Source organism: Elaeis guineensis, chromosome 2 (assembly GCF_000442705.2).
Source record: "Elaeis guineensis isolate ETL-2024a chromosome 2, EG11, whole genome shotgun sequence".
Classification (NCBI taxonomy): Eukaryota; Viridiplantae; Streptophyta; class Magnoliopsida; order Arecales; family Arecaceae; genus Elaeis; species Elaeis guineensis.
The window spans coordinates 90,050,541-90,071,553 of record NC_025994.2 but is presented as its reverse complement, the minus strand read 5'-3'; the positions used below and the strand labels follow the sequence as shown (position 1 = coordinate 90,071,553).

Genomic DNA, 21,013 nt, shown 5'->3' with positions numbered 1-21,013 from the left:
ATTTCTAAATTAATTTAAATTTAATTCTTTAAAAAATATCCCAAACAAAAGAAAAAAATACATAAAAAATGCCAAAAAGGGTAAAAATGGGAAAAAATAAAAATTATAATTTTAAATTATAAAAATTTTAATTTAAATTCTAAAAAATAAAAAAAATACCATAAAAGAAGTGAATAAAAGAGGAAAATGATAAAAAAATAAAAATTATAATTACAAATTTTAAAAAAAATAACTTTAATTCAAATAAAAAATTAATATTTTAAATTACTATTCTCATTTTAAATTAATTTTATTTATTAAAAAATTACATAAAAATAACTAAAGAAAATTAAAAAAATAAAAATATCATTAAAAAAAGGGAGAAAAAAATTGAACGAAAATGCCAAAGAGAATGACGTTTTTGAAAACGCCATTCCTTTTGGCATTTTTGAAGCATAAAATCCAAAAAAAACCCTTCTCTCCCTCTTCTTCGGCATTTCTCTGGCATTTTCTCCTCTCCGACAGTACGGCGGCGAGCTCCCGACGACGGTGAGCTCTCTCCTCTCTCTTTCCTATTCCTCTCTCTCCCTCTTCCTCTCTCTCTCCCTTTTTTTCCTTGGCTCGCTGGCGACAGATGGCCGGCAGTGGGCCCGCACGCCCCCGTCGGTTGGTCCGTCGGTGGGCCGCCGGCCGCCGCCCCTCCCCTTCCCTTGGTCGGCCCCCTCTTCTCTCCCTCTTCCTCTCTCTCTCCCTCTTCTCTCCCTCTTTCTCTCTCTCTCTCTCCCTCTTTTTCCTTGGCCCGCCGGCGACAGACGGCCGGCGGCGGGCCCATGCGCCCCCATCAGTTGGTCCGTCGGTGGGCCGCCGGCGGCCGCCCCGCCCCTCCCCTTCCCTTGGCTAGCCCCCTCTTCTCTCCCTCTTCTCTCCCTCTTCCTCTCTCTCTCTCCCTCTTTTTCCTTGGCCTGCCGGCGATAGACGGCCGACGGCAGGCCCGTGCGCCCCCGCCGGTTGGTCCGTCGGTGGGCCACCGATGGCCGCCCCGCCCCTCCCCTTCCCTTGACCGGCCCCCTCTTCTCTCCCTCTTCCTCTCTCTCTCCCTCTTCCTCTCTCTCTCTCCCTCTTTTTCCTTGGCCCACTGATGATAGACGGTCGGTGGCGGGCCCGTGCGCCCCCATCGGTTGGTCGTCGGTGGGCCGTCGGCGGCCGCCCCGCCCCTCCCCTTCCCTTGGCCGGCCCCCTCTTCCTCTCTCTCTCTCCCTCTTTTTCCTTGGCCCGCCGGCGACAGACAGCCAACGGCGGGCCCTGCGTCGGCCCTCCGATGGTGGGCTCGTGCGGTCCTGTGGTGTCCTTCTATTTTGATCTTTTTATTTTTTATTTTTATCTCATTATTTTTTATTTTTATCTTATTAGATTCAGATTTATTTTAAAATTTGATTCGATCCTAATTTAAAAATTTTAAAATATATTATATTTCATAAAAATGTAGACCTGTCAGTTGATCAATGTAAGATATTCTACGATATCCATATAAATTATATATTTAATTATATATTTTTATACGGATACCATAAATATATACATTGGTCAATTGATTGTCCAGTTTGGATAGTTTGAGAATTGTATTTAATTCTATAGGTAATTACATTATTTGAATGATATGCGGAGGGTTCGAAAAAAATTTTGGACAGTATTTTTTTTTAGTTCTCCTCACACATTTTCAGTCGTGTAGGAAAAACTAAGGAAAAATGCTGTCAAAATTTTTTTCGGTCTCTTTTGCATATCGTTTGATTAATGTAATTAACCTATAGAATTAATGTAATTTCTGAATGGGATAGGATCTATCTGTACCTATTTGTTGATAATATGATGTATTTATCATGTAAATCTTTTGAAACAATAAAATAATTAGTAATACTAAATATTTTGATTTTGATTTTGTCATAGGTTTCTCTGAGAAAATGGCCAGTACTCGATTTCGTGTACTATTGTATTATGATGACATGATACAGAATGATGAAACTGGTGTGCAGTATAGTCACCTTGCAAATCGGATGATTAGAGTATCTTCATCATTATCACGTCAAGGATTATTGGATTATTTATACAGCAGTATTCCTGTAGACAAAAAAATATAAAATAAAATTAAAATGAAAATCTCCTAATCTGTCAGGACAATTAATACAGAGCAATTATATCTTAGTTTCAATTGATGACGATGAAGATGTCGAACAAATACTGATATTTCTTTTGAAATATTCAGAATATCGATTTTTAGAATTATATATTGAAAAGAAAGATGTACTGAGCTTTGGATACTATAGTCGGCTTTTAACTCAAATGGACAATAATGTTGGGCCTTTCTCACCTTTCGTAACTCTTATGGTGCAAACCGATAGTGTTGAAATCATATTTGCAGAATAACATTCCACTACTGCCAGTCCTAGTTGTCTAATTATTCAGAGTCCTATGGTGACTTCTCCTGTGTCTTCTGCTATAGTGACTTCTCTTTTGTTAGAAGTAGTGGTAAGTGCAGGATATGACACTTATATAGGGAATGATGACTGGGTAGTCGGTGGAATAAATTTTGATAATCTAGACTTTGAGTCAGATGAAAGTGGAGATGAAGACTATTGGATGGATGAGGACAGTAGCAGTAATGATGATGGTGAAGATAAGAATAATGCTGAAGATGTTCAGGCTAATATTAATGTGGAAGAACCTCAACTTCGTTTGCACGAACCTCCATAATTTTTTAACGATATAAATTTAGATGATGATGGTTGTGCTAGTACTGGTCGAAGATTGAACTCTAACTATCAGTTTTGAGACTCCTCGATGACTGAATTTTTTAAAGATCTAATATTTGAGAGTAAAGATTATATAAGGAGAGCTATTGATCTTTATCACATTATGAAGCATCGGACATACAATGTAGTTCAGTCGCATTTGAAATTATGGTCCGTACGATGTATATCATCAGATAATGTTCAAAATTGTAAAAGAAGGCTTCGTGCTACATTGTTAAAAAAATATGGATATTTTTAAATCATAAAATATGAGGGTCCTCACACTTGTTTGTTTACGGGATTGAGTCGAGACCACAAACATATTAGTGGAAGAATGATTGGCACACTAGTCCGACATATTGTTGAAAAAGATCTCGATGTTAAAGTTGAAGCTATTGTGACAACCGTTAATGATCAATTTCAATATACAGTGTCATACATGAAACCATGGTGTGGAAAGCGGAAGGCATTGGTTGATATTTATGGAGAATGGGAGCCGTCTTATGCTAAATTACCATACTATATGGCTGCACTTCAACATGCAAATCCCGGTACAGTTATTTCATAGAATTTTTTTTCAAACTGTGAATTTCAATATCTGAGTTTTAAATTATATTTTCTGAGCTTTCAAACCATTTATCCAAGATTTTACGCACTGTCGTCCTGTAATCAGTATTGATGGTACGCACTTATATGGAAAGTTTAAAGATAAGATGTTAATTATAACAGGAATTGATGCAGAGAATAGGATATTTTCATTAGCATATGCAATTGTGGATGGGGAGACGATTGCAAGTTGGAGTTGGTTTCTTTTCCAGCTCAGAACACATATCGTCAAAGATAGAAATGGAATATGCTTAATTTCTGACAGACATCCAAGTATATTAAATGCCATCGCAGATGAGTCTATTGGATGGAGTCCACCACGTGCCTATTATCGATACTGCTTAAGACATATCTATAGTAATTTCAATACTCATTTTAAAAATATGCAGCTGAAAAGAGCAGTATGGCAAGAAGGAAGCACTCATCAAGTTCGCAAGTTCAACTTTATCATGGGTAGGATCAGAACAGTGAATGAAGAGGCTTGGAACTGGTTGTCCGAGATAGAAAAGAAGAAGTGGACATTGGCATATGATGATGGCTTGCGCTATGGTGTCTTAACTACAAATTTGTCGGAGATTTTTAACAGTATTTTACGAGGAGCTAGAAATGTGCCAATTACAGCTTATGTTCAAATGACATTTTATTGTCTTATGAAATACTTCAATACGAGACATGCCCAAGCCTTGAGATATGTAGAGGAGAATTCAAATAATCTTTTTACTTCTCATATTGCAATTAAGATTGCTGAAGATCAAGTTAAAGCTAACCAGTACCGAATAACAGCATTCAACCTTCAAAGAGGCATATATGAAGTATTTACAAGGAGAGCAAGTGCAGGATTACGAGGTGGAGAAAATTATCATACTGTTACTTTAGCTGAAAAAAAATATTCTTGTAGAAAGTAGAGCATATACAAATATCCATGTTCATATGTTTTAGCTGTGCGTCAAGAAATTGCTGTATATTTTAGTAATTTTTTGGATGATGCATATACAATTACAGCATATATGAATGCTTGGAGTGGTGACTTTAATCCATTACCACATGAAGATTATTGGATGCATACACGTATGTTCAAATATATTTTTTATCATCATCGTTTGATACCCAAGCAGAAAGGTAGACCAAAGTCAACAAGACTACGAAATAAAATGGATGATAGGCAAATAAGAAGTAATAACCACTGTGGCATTTGTAAGGAACAGGGTCATGACCGCCGTCGCTGTCCTAGGATACTTCAATACACTTCAACTTCAAGCAGTGGAAGAAATTAAAGACTCCGAAGATGTATTTTCATCATTATTTTATATATTTATGTGATATTGTATTTGAATATACTTGTTTAATATCTAGAGATGAACTGAATTTTGTGTTTAAGTTGTATTGTGTGACAATATTGTATTTAAAATATATTTCTCATAAAATGAATGGCTATCATATTTCTTATTTTTTAATATACTTGTGATAATATCATTATTTTAGATTCATTAGCGTATTATGACTTACGATCCGCGGCATCCCGATCTTCGAGAAGGCAGTATTCTTATATTACAAGAGCACCATCGATCACAGATTATTTTAGATAGCGGTGTAAGCATTCCAATCCTATTTACTATTTAATTTTTTTTAAAAAAGTCATATACATTATCTAATTATTATATTTTATTACAGGAGCCCAGACACCTTCGTCTACGACAATCCGATGCTGACTTCTGGAGGACAGAGGACATCCCACATAGAGTACTGGATTATTTACGATATCTTAGATTTTATGGAGTATATCGGATTGATCGTATACAGATGAACGTTGATCTTATTACTGCTTTGCTTGAGAGATGGCATTCAGAGACACACACATTTCATCTTCCATTTGATGAGGTGACCATCACTTTACAGGATGTCAGCATCCTTACTGGACTACCAGTTGATGGCGATCCAGTTATCGGAGTTGATCCCACGCTTACCATTCTGGAGTGGTAGGCTTTGTGCTTGCGATTGCTAAAGTTTGAGTCCAACGTATACTTTTTCGATCATTCACGACTCAGGATTGAGTGTTTGGATGATCGTTATCAATATTTTCATATTGCGGATGATGCACCAGAGGAGATGATGCAGCAGTATATTAGGGGTCAGATGCTGCGGTTGTTAGGTGGTGTCCTGTTACCCAATACTTCATCGAATAAGATGAAGTTGATATTTTTGCCATTATTAGAGGATTTAGACTTCACTCGTAGATTCAGTTGGGGCAGTGCAGTACTAGCTTGCCTGTACATAGCTATGTGTCGGGATTCTTATACTGATCAGAACGAGATTGGTGGTTATTTTATATTATTACAGGTATGTGAATTAAAATTTTTTATTTTTAATTTTCAATTATATTTCACATTGGGTATATCATGTATGATTTTTTTAAAATTTGCAGATTTGGGTATGAGAGCGTATGCCGACTATCAGTCCATTACAATGATAGTTGGTCAAGATGCCATCAGAGCAGCATGATCCTGATGTTTCATTCAGACTAGATGGACCATTAGAATATAGGTATAAAAATATTACTTTTTTTATTTGAAACTTGCTATTTTAAATTTAATAAAATTTATTTAAAATGAGTAGATTGTGAAACAGATGGAACGTTGCATTCAACGTTCATCACGTATCGATGAAAGTGGCACGGGTTTATAGGTGCCAGTTGGATACATTAGTTGTTACATATAGACGGATAAATTTTAAATTTTTTACAAATATCATTTTACAGTATTCATAATCTATTAAAATTTTAGTTTACTAATTTTTTTTATTTTAACTCTATCAATTTTTGTGGGAGCCATATACAGATGAGATATTGGCTATATTGCCGCAGATGTGTATAGTTGGACATGACATATGGACTACTAGGGTGCCACTTATTTATTTTGATGTGGTAAAGTGGCATCTTTTTGATCGTGTCCTGCGGCAGTTTGATCAGATTCAGGACATCCTAGAGCAGTTTGATACCAGTCAGGGACTTCAACATATTGATCGATGAGGGAGAGCTTGTATTGACTAACGTATCAGACATGCAGAGTACATCAATATTTGGGATGCACGTCGAGATCACATTGTTCATGGTGATCCTATTTTGAGAGGCCGTTCATATACCGAGGATGCATGGCTTGATTTTTTAGCATTACAGTGCGAGTCATTGGACAGCCTCGGTATGCAGTTTCTAGATACGATGGCGAGAGTTCTGCTGTGCGTCTTTTGGTAAGACTACGAAAATTAGTTTATATTGTTTGTGTTATATTTTTATTTTATATTTTACAGTATATTGAATGTTTTATTTTTATTTTGTAGACTGATTCTATGTCGGGTCTTGTGTTAGACGATCGTCATGCTTTATCTACGACTGATGAGGATGAACGGATTCGGATACTGCGTGAGATAGAGAGAACAAGTTTCGGAACATTGGTGGCGATTGGTGTTGATCTATTTAGCTGTGCGCCTTGGTATGGAGCAGCTGATGCATCAGATATGAGATATATGCCGTCACCATATATTTCACATATACCATCACCGCATATTCCGCAGATGTCATCACTAGATGCTGCACAGATGCCACTGCCTTTTGATCCATAGATGACAGCGCCTTCTTCTTCCTACATCCCCCAGATGACATCATCGGGTACTAGTTAGCCACATGAGTATGATACTTTCTTTTCAGGCCCATTCGTGTATCCAGATGAGAGGGTTGAGTGGGTCGCTCAGTTCGTAGATAATCCGACAGCATCAGTTATTCCTGAGCAGCATGACCAGCAGACCTCTTCCACTAATATAGGGGAGGAGCCATCACAGCAAGAGCAGGAGCAGCCATTGAGGACCTTTCTGAGCAGGTCAAAGCGATCATGGGCACCACAACGTTCTTATGGGACTTAGTCTTTTTTAGATTTGTACTTAGTATTTTTGAAATTTTTATTGTACTATTTTTTGTACGCTTGATATTTTTATTTTATTTAATATTATTAATTATTAATTTTATTTTATATTATTTTATTTCAAGTGATGGATATTATGCTTTGTGGATATGGATACACATACTCTAATGTGTCTTAGAATATTAGGAGAGAAAAAATTATGCTAAAAGGGCTATAAAAATTATAATATAAATAATAATAATATATCGAATAATTTAATTATGAGAAGAATCGAACCGTACTGACACATCTCGATCTGGTACGGGCACAAACAGCTACGTACGGTGCGGTATAAAAAAAAATTAATTAATTTAAAATGAAGAAAATAATTTGAAATTATGTTTCCTATTTGAATTAAAATTAAAATTTTTATTTTTTTAAATTTAAAATTATAATTTTTATTTTTTTTTCATTTTTCTTTTTTTATGGTATTTTTTATTTTTTTTAATTTTTTAAGATTTTTTTGGAATATTTTTTTAAAAAAATAATTTTAAATGAGAAAAATAATTTGAAATTATATTTTTATTTATATTAATATTTAAATTTTTATTTTTAAAAATTTTAAATTATAATTTTTATTTTTTTCTCATTTTTTTATCTTTGTTTGAAATATTTTTTTAAAAAAATAATTTGAAATGGAAAAAATAATTTGAAATGATATTTTTTAATTTTAATTAAAATTAAAAATTTTATTTGTTCTAAATTTAAAATTATAATTTTTATTTTTTTTTCTATTTTTTTTAAATTTTTTGCTTCTTTATGGCACTTTTTATGTTTTTATTTTTTGACATATTTTTAAAAAAAATTAATTTTAAATGAAAAAAGTAATTTGAAATGATGTTTTTTATTTGAATTAAAATTAAAATTTTTATTTTTTTAAATTTAAAATTATAACTTTTATTTTTTTCTCATTTCTTTCTCATTTTTTTCTTTTTTATGGTATATTTTATTTTTTTAAATTTTTAAGATTTTCTTTTGGATTTTTTTTAAAAAAATTAATTTTAAATAGAGAAAATAATTTGAAATTATCTTTTTTATTTAAATTAAAATTAAAATTATTATTTTTTAAAATTTAAAATTATAATTTTTATTTTTTTCTCATTTTTTTCTTTTTTGTTTGGAATATTTTAAAAAAAAATAATTTGAAATATGGAAAGTAATTTGAAATGGTATTTTTTATTTTAATTAAAATTAAAAATTTTACTTTTTTAATTAAAAATTATAATTTTTATAATTTTTATAATTTTTTACTTTTTTATGGTTTTTTTAATTTTTTATTTTTTTGATATATTCTTTTAAAAAAATTAATTTGAAATGGAGAAAGTAATTTAAAATGATGTTTTTTATTTGAATTAAAATTAAAATTTTTATTTTTTTAAATTTAAAATTATAATTTTTATTTTTTTCTCATTTTTTCTTTTTGTATGGTATTTTTTTAATTTTTTAATATTTTTTTGAGATATTTTTTAAAATGGATAAAAGAATTTAAAATTATCTTTTTTATTTATATTAAAATTAGAATTTTTATTTTTTAAAATTTATTTAAATTTGTAATTTTTATTTTTTTTCATTTTTTTCTTCTTTTATGATATTTTTTTAGAAAAATTAATTTGAAAAGGAGATTGTAATTTGAAATGATGATTTTTATTTGAATTAAAATTAAAATTTTTATATTCTTAAAATTTAGAATTATAATTTCTATTTCTTTTCAATTTTTTTTATGGTATTTTTAATTTTTTTTACAGTAATTTTTTTTTTCAGATATTTTTTTAAAAAGATAATTTGAAATGGGGATACTAATTTGAAATGATAATTTTTATTTTTATCAAAATTATAATTTTTATTTTTTTATAAATTTAAAATTTTTATTTTTTTATTTTTTATTATTTTTTTAAAAAAAATTTAAAATCGCCAAAACAAATGATATTTTTTAAGACATCATTTGGAATGGCGTTTTGAAAGACACCATTTGTTTTGGCGATTTTAAATTTTTTTTTTTTTGCATCGTCTGTGTGGAAAATGGGGAGTGACGTGATGATGATAAAGCGCCATTCAAAATGATATTTTATCCTTTTTACATCAATCTGATAAATAAATTAAAAATTAAATTATTTTTATAAATATTTTTTTTAAATTAATTAAATAAAGCACCCTCCTAAAGTATGCCGCTCCTTTTCTTCTCCAAATATCTCTACCTTTTATCCCCTGGGATCACTCATTAGCGACCGCACAGCAAAGACAACAGGCATCTCAACAGCATTTGAAATTCTCATGGAAATTGTCGGAGATTTTTTGATGAAAAATAATTGGATGATTGTGGACGTATAATACTTATCCTATGATCATTTCATATTCAAGCTTTTTCTTTTTTTTCTTTTGGTAAAAAAGCTTAATTTTAATATTTAAAATGTGTTCGTAGAGAGTTTCAAATTGATTTGCTGAATTTTGGGTTGCATGTAAATATACAGTATGTCGGGGAGACGCATGCTGGGTTTGGCTCCAAAAAAATTTAAGAATGGATTAGCAATTGAGCATACAAATCAGGATAATGCAAGAAGATTGAGAGAAGCGTTGGAAATATGGATAAAGATAGAATAATGTAAGTCATAGATTTGGACCAATAGACTGATAATTAATATATTTATGTTACACTATCTGCCTCTGATTTTGACGCATGCCGGTGTTTGGCTCCGATAAAATTTAAGAATGGATTGGTGATTAAGCATACAAATCAGGACCATGCAGGAAGATTGAAAGAAGAGTTGGAAGCACAGGCAAAAGAGTAAATTTTTGTTGCAACGGTGGTCACTATTATAACAAATCAATTAACAGTCGAAAATGAGAAAAATACAGAAAGATAGTGTGGGATATTACCTATAAAAATCGATGAAATACATGATAACCGATAAAATATAAAAAATTTTATTGATTTGTTATAGATTTGACGTGGCATCATTGTTGCAACAAATATTTTTTCGTGAGCAAAGATAGAATAATATAAGTCATGGACTTGGACTACTAGACTGATAATTAATATACTCATGTTACGCTATCTGCCTCTAATTTCTAATTGAATTGGTGGGAACTTTCTCCTACTTTGACTGCTTAGTACGAGGGTAATAGTTTATAAAAGCATGCACAATGCAGGGGTCTAACCACGTAAACGGGGAAGGCTTAAAATGCTAAACTTGTAAGAGTTAAAACTTGAATGGCAATCAAACAAGTTACAATATGCCAAGTTCCTCGAGGTATAATTTTGTATGCAGCATTTTTGCTTGTTACCATCTTTTCTAGTGCAATGAAATCAATCCATATTTTGAAATCAAATCAATTATAAAATTTATGTAAACCCTTTTTTGAAAAAAAAAAAAAAAAAAACTCTTTCTGCCTGACAACCAAATGACACCATTTTTGTCCAACCAAGATTATAGTACAAGTAGAACTAAAATCAATAACTTTATCTGTGTCAAAGACTAAACAAGGACTATAAGGATCCAAATAAGTTCCAGAATTTTGTGGCACTGAGAACATACCGAGAACATGATACAGTTTACAAGTATTTTGACTGCAACCAGAAGAGGGGTGGGTATGTGACCATTGCAATCAATTGCATCTTGTTGTTTTGTTTAAAAGGCACAAAAAAAAAACTAACCCTTGAAAGAGTAAAAGATACACATTAAAAGAAAATAACAGAGTTTCTTTCCGTGAGAAATGCCAGATTGTTTCCATGCTCTCAAACACATAGTTCATCCGAACATGGTCCTACACGTCCAAATCTGGATACGTACAAGAAGAATGCCCAACTACAAGAACGAAACAATTAAGAACAACAAAGCCTCCAGATCCTCGACTCTTTTCGTTTGATCCTAGCAAACCATCTCATGCCACATGTTTTTCTTTATAAAACTCCTATTTTGGGCATTATATCGAACACCAACCATCCTGTCGTTTCAAAGCAAGCAACACGAACAATGCTGCAGCACAAGATTTTCTGTTGGAGATTGGTGAAGCCATTTAGCCAGTAATATTTGTTTACCTAGCTGTAGCAACTAGCAAGTGTGGACCATAACGGTTGAAGGGGTCATGAGTTCCCAAGTAGCTTGTACGCAACCGCAATAAAATAGCTGCACAAAGCTGGCCGGCAAATAAAACCTATCTCTTACGTACCCATAACGCACTTGTTTTAATCAATTAAACAAATTATTCAACCACTCAAAAATCAATAATTTATCAGCGGAATCCGTGCCGGACAAGGATTTCTTAACAACGAAGAAACCCATGGAGTTTAGACATCCAACCATAGCAAGGCCCAAAGCCCCATCAACATCTCATCAAAGCCGCGCGACTTTTCGAGCACCATCGTACGGTCCCCAAGCGTTACTCCAATTCTGGGCGTTTCAATTGACACACATCATGCACGATTCTCAAAGCCGTATACTTAGTAGCCCTTCAATTCCCCAGCCCAAAGGGCCCCTATCCAATCGCCATCCCGTTCCTCTCCCATCAAAACCCCTGCCTCGCATCTCCACAACTCCCCCTCCCCCGGCTCTTTAAACCCTTCTCTCTCTCATCCCAGCGGCCATCCCATCTGAGAGAGGAGAAGAGGAGGGAGGGAGGGGGAGAGAGAGAGAGAGAGAGAGAGAGGGCGTGTTCTAATGGCGGTTTCGGGGCTATCGGCGGCGGCGGCGGCGGAGACGGAAGGGCCGGTGCTGAGCCTGATAAGCAAGCGGCTCAGGGCTTTGCGAAAGAAGCACAATCGCATCCTCCAAACGGAGGAGAGCCTGATCCAGGGAAAATCCCTGAACAAGGAGCAGGAGGAACTCCTCCGCTCCAAGCCTGCCGTCACCGCCCTAATCGACGAGCTCGAGAAGCTCCGCTCCCCTCTCGCGGCCGCCCTCCACGACGAGTTCTCCCGCCTCTCCTCACCGCCGCCCCAACAATCCTCCCCTCCTCCCGCCGCCGCTGCCACGCAGCCCGACGATAAGGCCATCGAGGACCTCGTGGTCTTGCTCTACTTCGGCAACCTCTTTGATGTCAAGCCTCAGAACGAGTTCACTGCCATGATGCTTACGCGGACGCACGAGCGCGACTGCTGCTTGACTTATGACTATGTGACCGACGATGCCACCGATTTGCTTGGTGAGCGGGACCTCGACACAATCTCGGCGCTCGGCTCGCTCGTGATCTCAAGGCCGGCCTACTCCGGGGTCTCCCACAAGAACGCGCTCCAGGAATGCCTCCAGCGTGCCAGGCTCTGGCTCCAGAAGTCCGATCAGCCCATTCATCCAGGGGCCTCGTTGACCTGTATCTGTCTGCCACCTAGGCTGTTCATTGAATTTTTATTGGTATTCTTGGTTTTAGACTATTGGGTTGGTTTGCAGATGCTGGATTAAGGGACAAGCTGGACAAGATTATGGCGTCAGACTACTTCACCGCAACACCAGAGATGAAAGCTCCAGTGGATGTGGCTGCGGCTGTCGGGAAATACAGCACGACTCACCAAGTGCAGATTTCTGAGGCCACCACTGTGGCATCACCTGTTGTCCAAATCGAAGGTTCCCCAGCACATTATCAGCAGAAGGTGAATTCTTTACTGCATAATATTATGCCAAAGTTCGTTGCCTTTTCTTTTATGTGTGTGTGTGTGTTTTGCCATTATGTCTCCTGTTATTTATTGGTTCTGTTTGTTATTAATATTTAGCATCACTTTGAACGTCAGGCCTCTCCCTTTCCTTGCATTTTTTTTCCTCTTTATTTTCTTCATATTAGGGAACTGGAAGGTGTACCATGTATTGGAATATGTCCGTCAATCCAACTAATGTGCTTGAGGAGATTGAACGTAGTGCTGCCAAGTTTGATCCACAAATGTGGCTTGTTTTCAGGCTTATACATAGCCATGGAAAACGAGGACTAATAAAAATGATGAGTTCCTTCTTATACTTCCCTCCTTATTGGAAATAGATCCAATGGCAACTGATAATATTTTATACAATTTTGTGTTCATCTCTTCTAATTTTAGAGGAATTTGTAAGTTCTCATATAGTTAAGGGCATCTTGCAATGCTGATTATTTGTGCAACTGAATTGATCAGAAGAAAACAGAATGTGCCTGTGAACATGTTAAAAATTTTGAATGCTTTAGTTGAGTTACAATTGATTTGCAATTAAATCGAAGGTGATATCCGTTTTGCATAACATGGTTCAATGTTGGTCATATCAAGTATAGATTGATCAGTCAAGCAAGATATGATATTTTAGTGGGTTCATGAGCTTGAAGGTGTTTTGAAGTTTAGATGAAAATGGAGGAGTTAGGAGGCTTTCTGCTATTATTATGCTTAAGGGTTAAAGTATCGTGAATCATGGTCCCAGCAAGTTTGTAAAAGCATTTGCGCTCTAGATACATATCAGTTGGAACTGCTTTGCAATAGACACTTTGAATATAAACATAGGGGAAGGAAGGAGATAGGAGGCTTTCTGTTGTTATTTGCTTAAGGGTTAAGCATACTGTATGATGGTCTAATCAAATTTGTAAGAAGGATTCGCACTGCTGTACTAATGCACATTGCTGGATGCATATCAGCTGGAACTGCTTTGCAAAAGAAGCTTTAGATATAACCCCCTTGTTCAACTAGTCTTATTTTGAAAACACGAAATGGCAAAATTATAAGACTTCTAATTCATATATGTATGCATGTATATGTGTGCATGCATGTGCTGATTGTTGTGCATCATGTAAACTACAGTTTCGTGTAATTTGTCATGCAAACTAACGCAGCACTTTTACGTTTACTCACTAAAGGCACATGTAATCTCAAAAGTCAAAATAAAGAAATCCTCGTAGTAGGTTTTATAGACATGCTTGATGCTTTGAGAATATTATATGATGAGATGCCTTTATCCAATTTGTGGTTCAAGCCTTATAATCCTTTCTTTTGAAAAAAAGGCCAAAAAGAATTTGATTGGAACGATTTCCGAACAGGATTGTTGCAACTCGTTTAAGATGGGAAATCAGTTTAAATATGCACCATCATTTGTGAACCTATCGTAGTGTGTATCGCCTCGATGATCTTTGATACTTGTTAATGTGTGATGGCATGTGCTAGCATAAATGGTATTGAAGTGTCCTTATATCCTTGGTTGTTCTATGTAATGTTTCTTGCTATTTTTCTAACATAGGGCGAGTGATTATCTTTTTGAGCCATGACTATGAAGTGAATATAGGAAGTTTTGACATTGCTCTCAATATTCTGTTTTTATGTTTCTCAATAGGTTAGTGAGGTTGTTCTTGAAAAGTAGGTCCTTTTGTCTTTTGGGTATAGATTGGTGACAAAGTTGTGTTGCCTTCTAACACTGGGGTATAGTTTTACTAAACCTAGAATGGAGTAGAGGTGGCAATTTACTCCGCCCCGTCAAGTACCCAGCCTGACTTGATGCTAATGGAGTGGGTTTTACCCAATCTGTTTAAAGTTGACAGTGGGGACGGGTCTTCATTCTAAAACCTGCAGCAGATTCGGGGTGGGTGTGGATAATGATAATGCATGCCCCAAAGCCAACCTAATTATATATCACCTTGATGATTATGATAATTATGATGATAATGGAGAAGAAAGTATTATGATCGATCATGAGAAAGATTAATTAAAGGCTAACAAATACATGATTGATTGTTCGTTTTGTTGATTGAATGCTTGTATCAGTTTAAGGGATATTTGACTTTCTAAAGAACAATATTTCTGTTTGTTATTTCTATTATTATTGAATATTTGGTTTGTTATGTTTTATGTCTGCAACTTTTATTTTGTTTAATATTATATGAAGTACTGAGATTTACTTTTATATTTATTTTTTTATTACTTTGATTTGTTTACCCAAAAAAAAAAAAAAAGGTTTTTACAGCTTTACCCGCCCCGTCCCGAGGCAGGTAAAAAATGGGTATGGGTATGTGGTTCCCAATTGTGGGGTGGGTACGGGTAATGGCATACTCGACCCATACTTGACCCATTGCCATACCTAGCATGAAGCCTAGGAATTCTTCATGAATTTTTACTATCATACGATACACGTAACAACCATCAGGTATATTTGCTAGTTCAGTTTGAGTATGTCTTTACCAAACCTAGACCATGACCCAAATATAGAATTCTTCATGAATTTTTTGATGCATACCTGACCCCAAACTCTATGTAGAAACAGAATTGACTGGGATTGAACTGATTCTGATTAGCACCAAATTTAGATTAAAATTCCAGAAACAAGCATCAGGCGTGGATTCTGAAGTTAGAAATTTAGAATATTTGTAACCCTTATTCCTTCTCTCTTCCACATAGTTCTTATTCGAAGAGATGTAGAAGCTTCATTTTTTGTGAGACAACTAGTTTTGTTCAGCTGCATTATATTTCTGGCTCAATTTGTTCATAATTTTGATTACTGGATTTTCAAATAATGTCTTGTGAGGAGGCTAGCCAAGGTTTTTCCTTTTCTTCTTTTACATTGTGCATTCATTTATTACAAATGTCCATGCCATACTAGTATGTGATGGACATCATAGTTAGTTCATGGCCTACAAATATATAATGAGCATTCTGCTTGTGCTGTTTAGCTATCTTAAGGTTCTGAAAAGGCTGTGGTTTTGTACCCAGTGTATTATTGTTTTTATTGTTTATAGCCTATCATGGTTTATGGCATACAAATATCCAACAAGTGTTCTGTTTGTGCTGCTTAATTATCTTAAGATTCTAACGAGGTCTGTGGTTTTGCAATCAGTACCGAGTTTATATTACTGGTTTTTATTGTTAGAGCATTGCACTCAAAAGTTGTAATCGGCATTGTGCTATCATTGTTGAACATATTGATATGGATTCATATGATGTTTTTTGTGCAAGATTTCAACTATATCTGCACTTTGTGTTTCTCATGGCGTCATGTTTTCTTCTTTAATAATTTATATATATAAAGCTCTGCAAAAGTGCAAATGGAATTTTTATTGATGATCAAACTTAGTATTAGCTTGGCTCTCACCATTGTTATACTTGATTTTTTTTTTTTTTTTTGTGTGTGTGTGTGTGTGTGTGTGTGTTGGTTTGGGGGGGAGGAGGGTAGATTTTTCATTACCCAAGTTCTGTAGATGCTATGTACCCCATCAAACTAATGTACCTTTGTTGATGAACCACTAGATCCATTGACGTGCATTTGTAATCTAGCATATATCAGACTTGTTTCGTTTGCGGGAAGAACTTTACCTCACCGGAATGTCGTTCTTAGGAAGCCGATGCCCAGTTATATGATACGAGGTAAAGTGGTTTTTGCATGTTTAGTTAACCATGGATAAGTGATATAGAAAACATATTTTTTAGAGCGACTTATGTTTGGTTAAGCATCTACTTTTCTGGAAAGTTGTGTAAAATATCTGTTACGCTTTAGTAAAGTGGTGTAAAATACCTATAAAACATCACATGCATAAATTTTAATTGCTATTTAAAATATTTTTAAATATAAAAATATTTAAAAATAGGTATTAAAAATTTTTATTAGGCTGAGTTTTTAGAGTTCTGACAATTTTAGTAGTTAGACAACTTTATCTTGTGGTAATTTTTAATAGTTATTAATATATTTTTATATTAAAATTAACACAACTTCTTTATATTGCGGTAATTTTTAATAGTTTAAGATTAACTATTTAAAATAGCTATCAAGAAGATCATGATTGCTTAAGGGCATTTTTGGTAAAAAAAATTATTACAATTTTCAGCCTATATGAAAGTGGCTTTCCCATACCCCCCATGTGTTTTTCTTTTCTATAAAACATGGGAAACTTATTTCCATATGGAAGCTACTTTTCCATCTCTCTCCTTTGAAACCTCCAACCAAACATGAGGCATTTTTTTATTTTCCTGTTGACTATACTTTCTCCTCTTCTTTTTCCACGAAACAAATGATCCCATCATTTTCATTGAGGGAGAAGTGCAAATATTAGAAATTTTCATTCATTATAACCCAGCTGTTCTAATTTGGAGTTTTCAAGGCTTTTATTTTTAATCGATGCATCCAATGTCACTTTTGGAATGAAATTGCCGTGAGTGAAAATGGTGGTTATATAGAGATGCCCTTATGCAGCCTTATAAGACCAAACTTAATGCATGTGAGTTTTGATTGCCATATGGTATATCTTCTTTTAAAATTGTAGAGTGAATTTAGTGTTGATTTTGCAAAAGTATCTAACCCACGGAAATTTTCTTTTTCCATTAATGAGAAATGTATTTGAGTTTGATGGTGAATCGGTGTCACCAAGGTGCTTCAATCTTAGACTTTTGGAAAATCCGGTTCTGAAAGTCTAGAAATTATTTTATTGGATTTTGTAGAAAGTCCAATCTATGTTCATAACCACACTGCTGGGATAACTTTTCTGATAGCATCTTGGAAGTTGTGGATCGTTTCACTGGATGATGCCATATCGCTTTCATAGTTTTGATGGTATCTCTTTTAGCCAACTAAAATTGTAGCATTGGTCTTTTAATCTAACAAGTTGTAATGTCTATGTGAAGCTAACAAGTGATGTTTAAACATCTTTTATGATTAATTTGGTTATGTAAAGCTAACAAGTTACGTTCTTTATGTTTGACTCTTCGAATCAAGAGTTTTAGGGTTTACCGTTTTCCATTTCATGCCAACGTAAGGCATAATGTTGGCTGATTATGCTGATCTTTTAAGCTTGTTTTGGATGCTTGCAGGGTTTATTCATAGGATTAACCCTATATGGACAAACATGGGATGAAGATTAGCTGTGGGGTGAACTAGAGTTGTAATTGTTGTGTCAATTAGAGAATGCACAATCCTAAGAAAACTCATAGCATGAATCAACTTTTGAAAGGGATCCATCATTCCTATTTCTTTGGGTTACTGAATCAGGTTTTTCTGGGGGTGTGTGGGTGTTTCTCCTTTTCTGGCCACTACCCCTTTTCTGGGGATCGGTTTACAATGGGTTTATCCACCGATCAGTCTGTTTGGTTATCTGGATGGGCTTTAAGGCACTGCTAGGATATGTACGTATTTTACACTTTGGATTAAATGGAACTGCTCTGATGATGGAAGAGCTATGGCCCGAGGCAAGGGAAGCGTGTTTTTTTTTTTTCTGTGTGTGTGTGTGTGCAACAAGAGAAAAGTTAGCTGCGGGGTTTTTCTAATGAGGAGAACCACCGAATAGGTTCAAAATTGAGGTTCATCCACCAGATTACTTATCTGGGATGGTAGATTCCTGGGCTGCTGCAAACTAGAGTCTAGTCGCCGGATTACTTATCTGAGCATCCAAATAGCCCCACAATGCTATATATCACTTGTATCTACTGCTGTTATTGTGCAAAAATTCACTGGATTCCTAATCTGCACATCCAACAGCCCTCAAATGTTTAGACGCTTGTATATACTGTTGTCTTTCATGCAAATATATCTGCATTCCTGAACCTCAATATGTGTGGCGGAATCTTGGTGAAATTTTTTGGCTTTGATCAAATCGAGTTTTGCTGCTATGTCTTTCATTTGCTTCTATCATTGAAGATCAGAAAAATCACCTTAATATTTTAATTTGTTCTAGCTTTACAAGGAACCTTATCTTGTTTTGCTTTGAATATCTCATTGATGCCTTTTCATTATTCCCTTAATTGTGCATGCAATGATTGTTAGCGATTCGACAAACTATCTAGCAGCGATGCAGGTCTTGTAATCTAAAGTTTGTTGTATATTAAGATGCTATTTGATCGTTACGGAAAATAGTTTGGGATCTGAGATTTGCTGTGACAGGAGGATGAGCAAGATGATTTTCAACCAACAGATGTCCACCCTGATCATCAGTCTGATCCTGCTGATGAACCTCCAAAGATGGTACCTACTAAAGCATTAAAATACATTTTGCCTTCTGTCGAACTTTATCTTCACAAATTTATTTCACTTTTTGCTTGTCAGGATGAGGCAGATGTGCTAAACCCATCAGACGACGTTGCCTCGGTCCAACAGGAGCAGCAGAAACTGGAGGCAGATGTGAAGGAGCTGAACCAAAGAGATCCAGAACCAAAGGATCAACAATACGTTCATCGGAGGGGTTACCAGAACCAGAGAGGTGGAAGTCGTGGTGGTGCTGGAGGTGGGGGCAGGAGGGGCTATCCAAATGGTCGTGGTGGTCGTGGCCGAGGTGGGGGTGGCGGTTATCAAAATGGGCAGAGTCAGTATTATGACCCTGGATACTATCCAAGAAACTACAACTCAAGGGGAAGGGGAGGTCGCTCGGGTGGTTCAGCAGTGTATAACAATCATGGGGAAGGACCTCATGGAGGTAATGTCCCTACGAATGCTGAATTGAGCACAAGCGCTTAAAGTTCATGTCTGATGTTCTAGGAGTAGACTTCATTTTGAGAGCTTCTATCCAGTCTTGCCTTTGCTTGTTTCAAAGATGCTGATTTAACATTACCATGTGGGGATTCTGCTTATATTTTGAAGGAACTATAGATGGGTTGCATGCAATTTATATAGGCAAGTGGTTGTAGAAAAGGAAAACAGAGACTTCTTAGTTGTAGGTAAATGTCTTATTTCTCTTCTCTGATCATGTTTGACTTGTCCATCTTGACTTTTCTTTGTATACTGGGGATTCAAAGGCCTGAGCAGTTTATCAAGAGATTCAGATAAGTTCAGCAACTTAGTTGGCATGGAGTATGTGATGGGATAATTTGGCATTGTTGCCAACTAACTGCTGCTTTTTATATCATTCATCAGAATATTCAAGGCGTGTAGAAATTGCAACTTCACATTTTTCTCCCCCATTGAAGCCTTGAAAATCTTTTTGAGATGCATCTGGGATGTCCCTGCGCTGCTCATGTAACACAGATTTAGTATATTAGAAAATTATATTGGTGAGCAGAGGTATGATGCTTTCTTGTGCAATGGCTGTGTTATAAGCAATTTTTGTAGTGTTTGTTGTCGACCAATTGTCCTTCTGTGATATTATTTTTGATTGATTCCCCTGGTTGGAACTTCAAGCGCCTGTTATAAGTGAAGCTTCCAATTTGGATTTGTAAGAGCTAGGATCCTATAGTACGTTTGTTGTTCATTTAATCTGCCATATAGGCCGGAATTGAATAACCATGAGAATGATATCCCAAGACAAGAATGCGAACAAATAACTTAATGTGATAGGTACAAATATCACGAGTTAACCGGGGACATCGAGAGCTAAGGATATGTTTCGTCACCTCAAATTAATTATCTTTGTTGTATAATTTATATATTTTTAATGAGCTCAGCAACCTGTTTACGGAAAAGTCTAGCAAGGCAATTAAGTTAGCCCTCCTCCAGGCTTCTCGTCCAACGGTGCACCATTTGTGCCTAGCTCTGATTTGGCAAGCATATTAGCATTTTGTAAGTAATACTTTGGCCCATATCTAAACTCTTACAGGGTGCGAGAAGGTCCAGTTATGCTTTTTCCCCTCTTTGAAGTGATGCTTCGTTGGTTTTTTTTTGGGAAAACCGGGATGCTTTCACTGCTGTGACTGCAGTCTTAGGATTATTATTTTTTTTTAATTTTTAAAAAATAAAAATAAAAAAATAATATTTGATAATATTATGAAAAATGAAAAATAAAAATTAAAATTAAAATAATCAAAATAATTATTTTATGTAAAGCAAAAAATTTTTACTTTTCAAAATTTAT

General features: G+C 35.2%; 1 protein-coding gene across 1 annotated transcript; it reads left to right on the top strand.

Moving 5' to 3' along the window:
* Positions 1 to 11,837: 11,837 nt before the first annotated feature.
* LOC105054054 (uncharacterized) lies at positions 11,838 to 20,001 on the top strand. The gene is made up of 4 exons (XM_010935448.4): positions 11,838 to 12,625; positions 12,703 to 12,902; positions 19,114 to 19,194; positions 19,276 to 20,001. Exons 1-4 carry the CDS (start codon positions 11,977 to 11,979, stop codon positions 19,681 to 19,683), a joined length of 1,338 nt encoding a protein of 445 aa, XP_010933750.3. The 5' UTR covers positions 11,838 to 11,976; the 3' UTR covers positions 19,684 to 20,001.
* Positions 20,002 to 21,013: the final 1,012 nt, after the last annotated feature.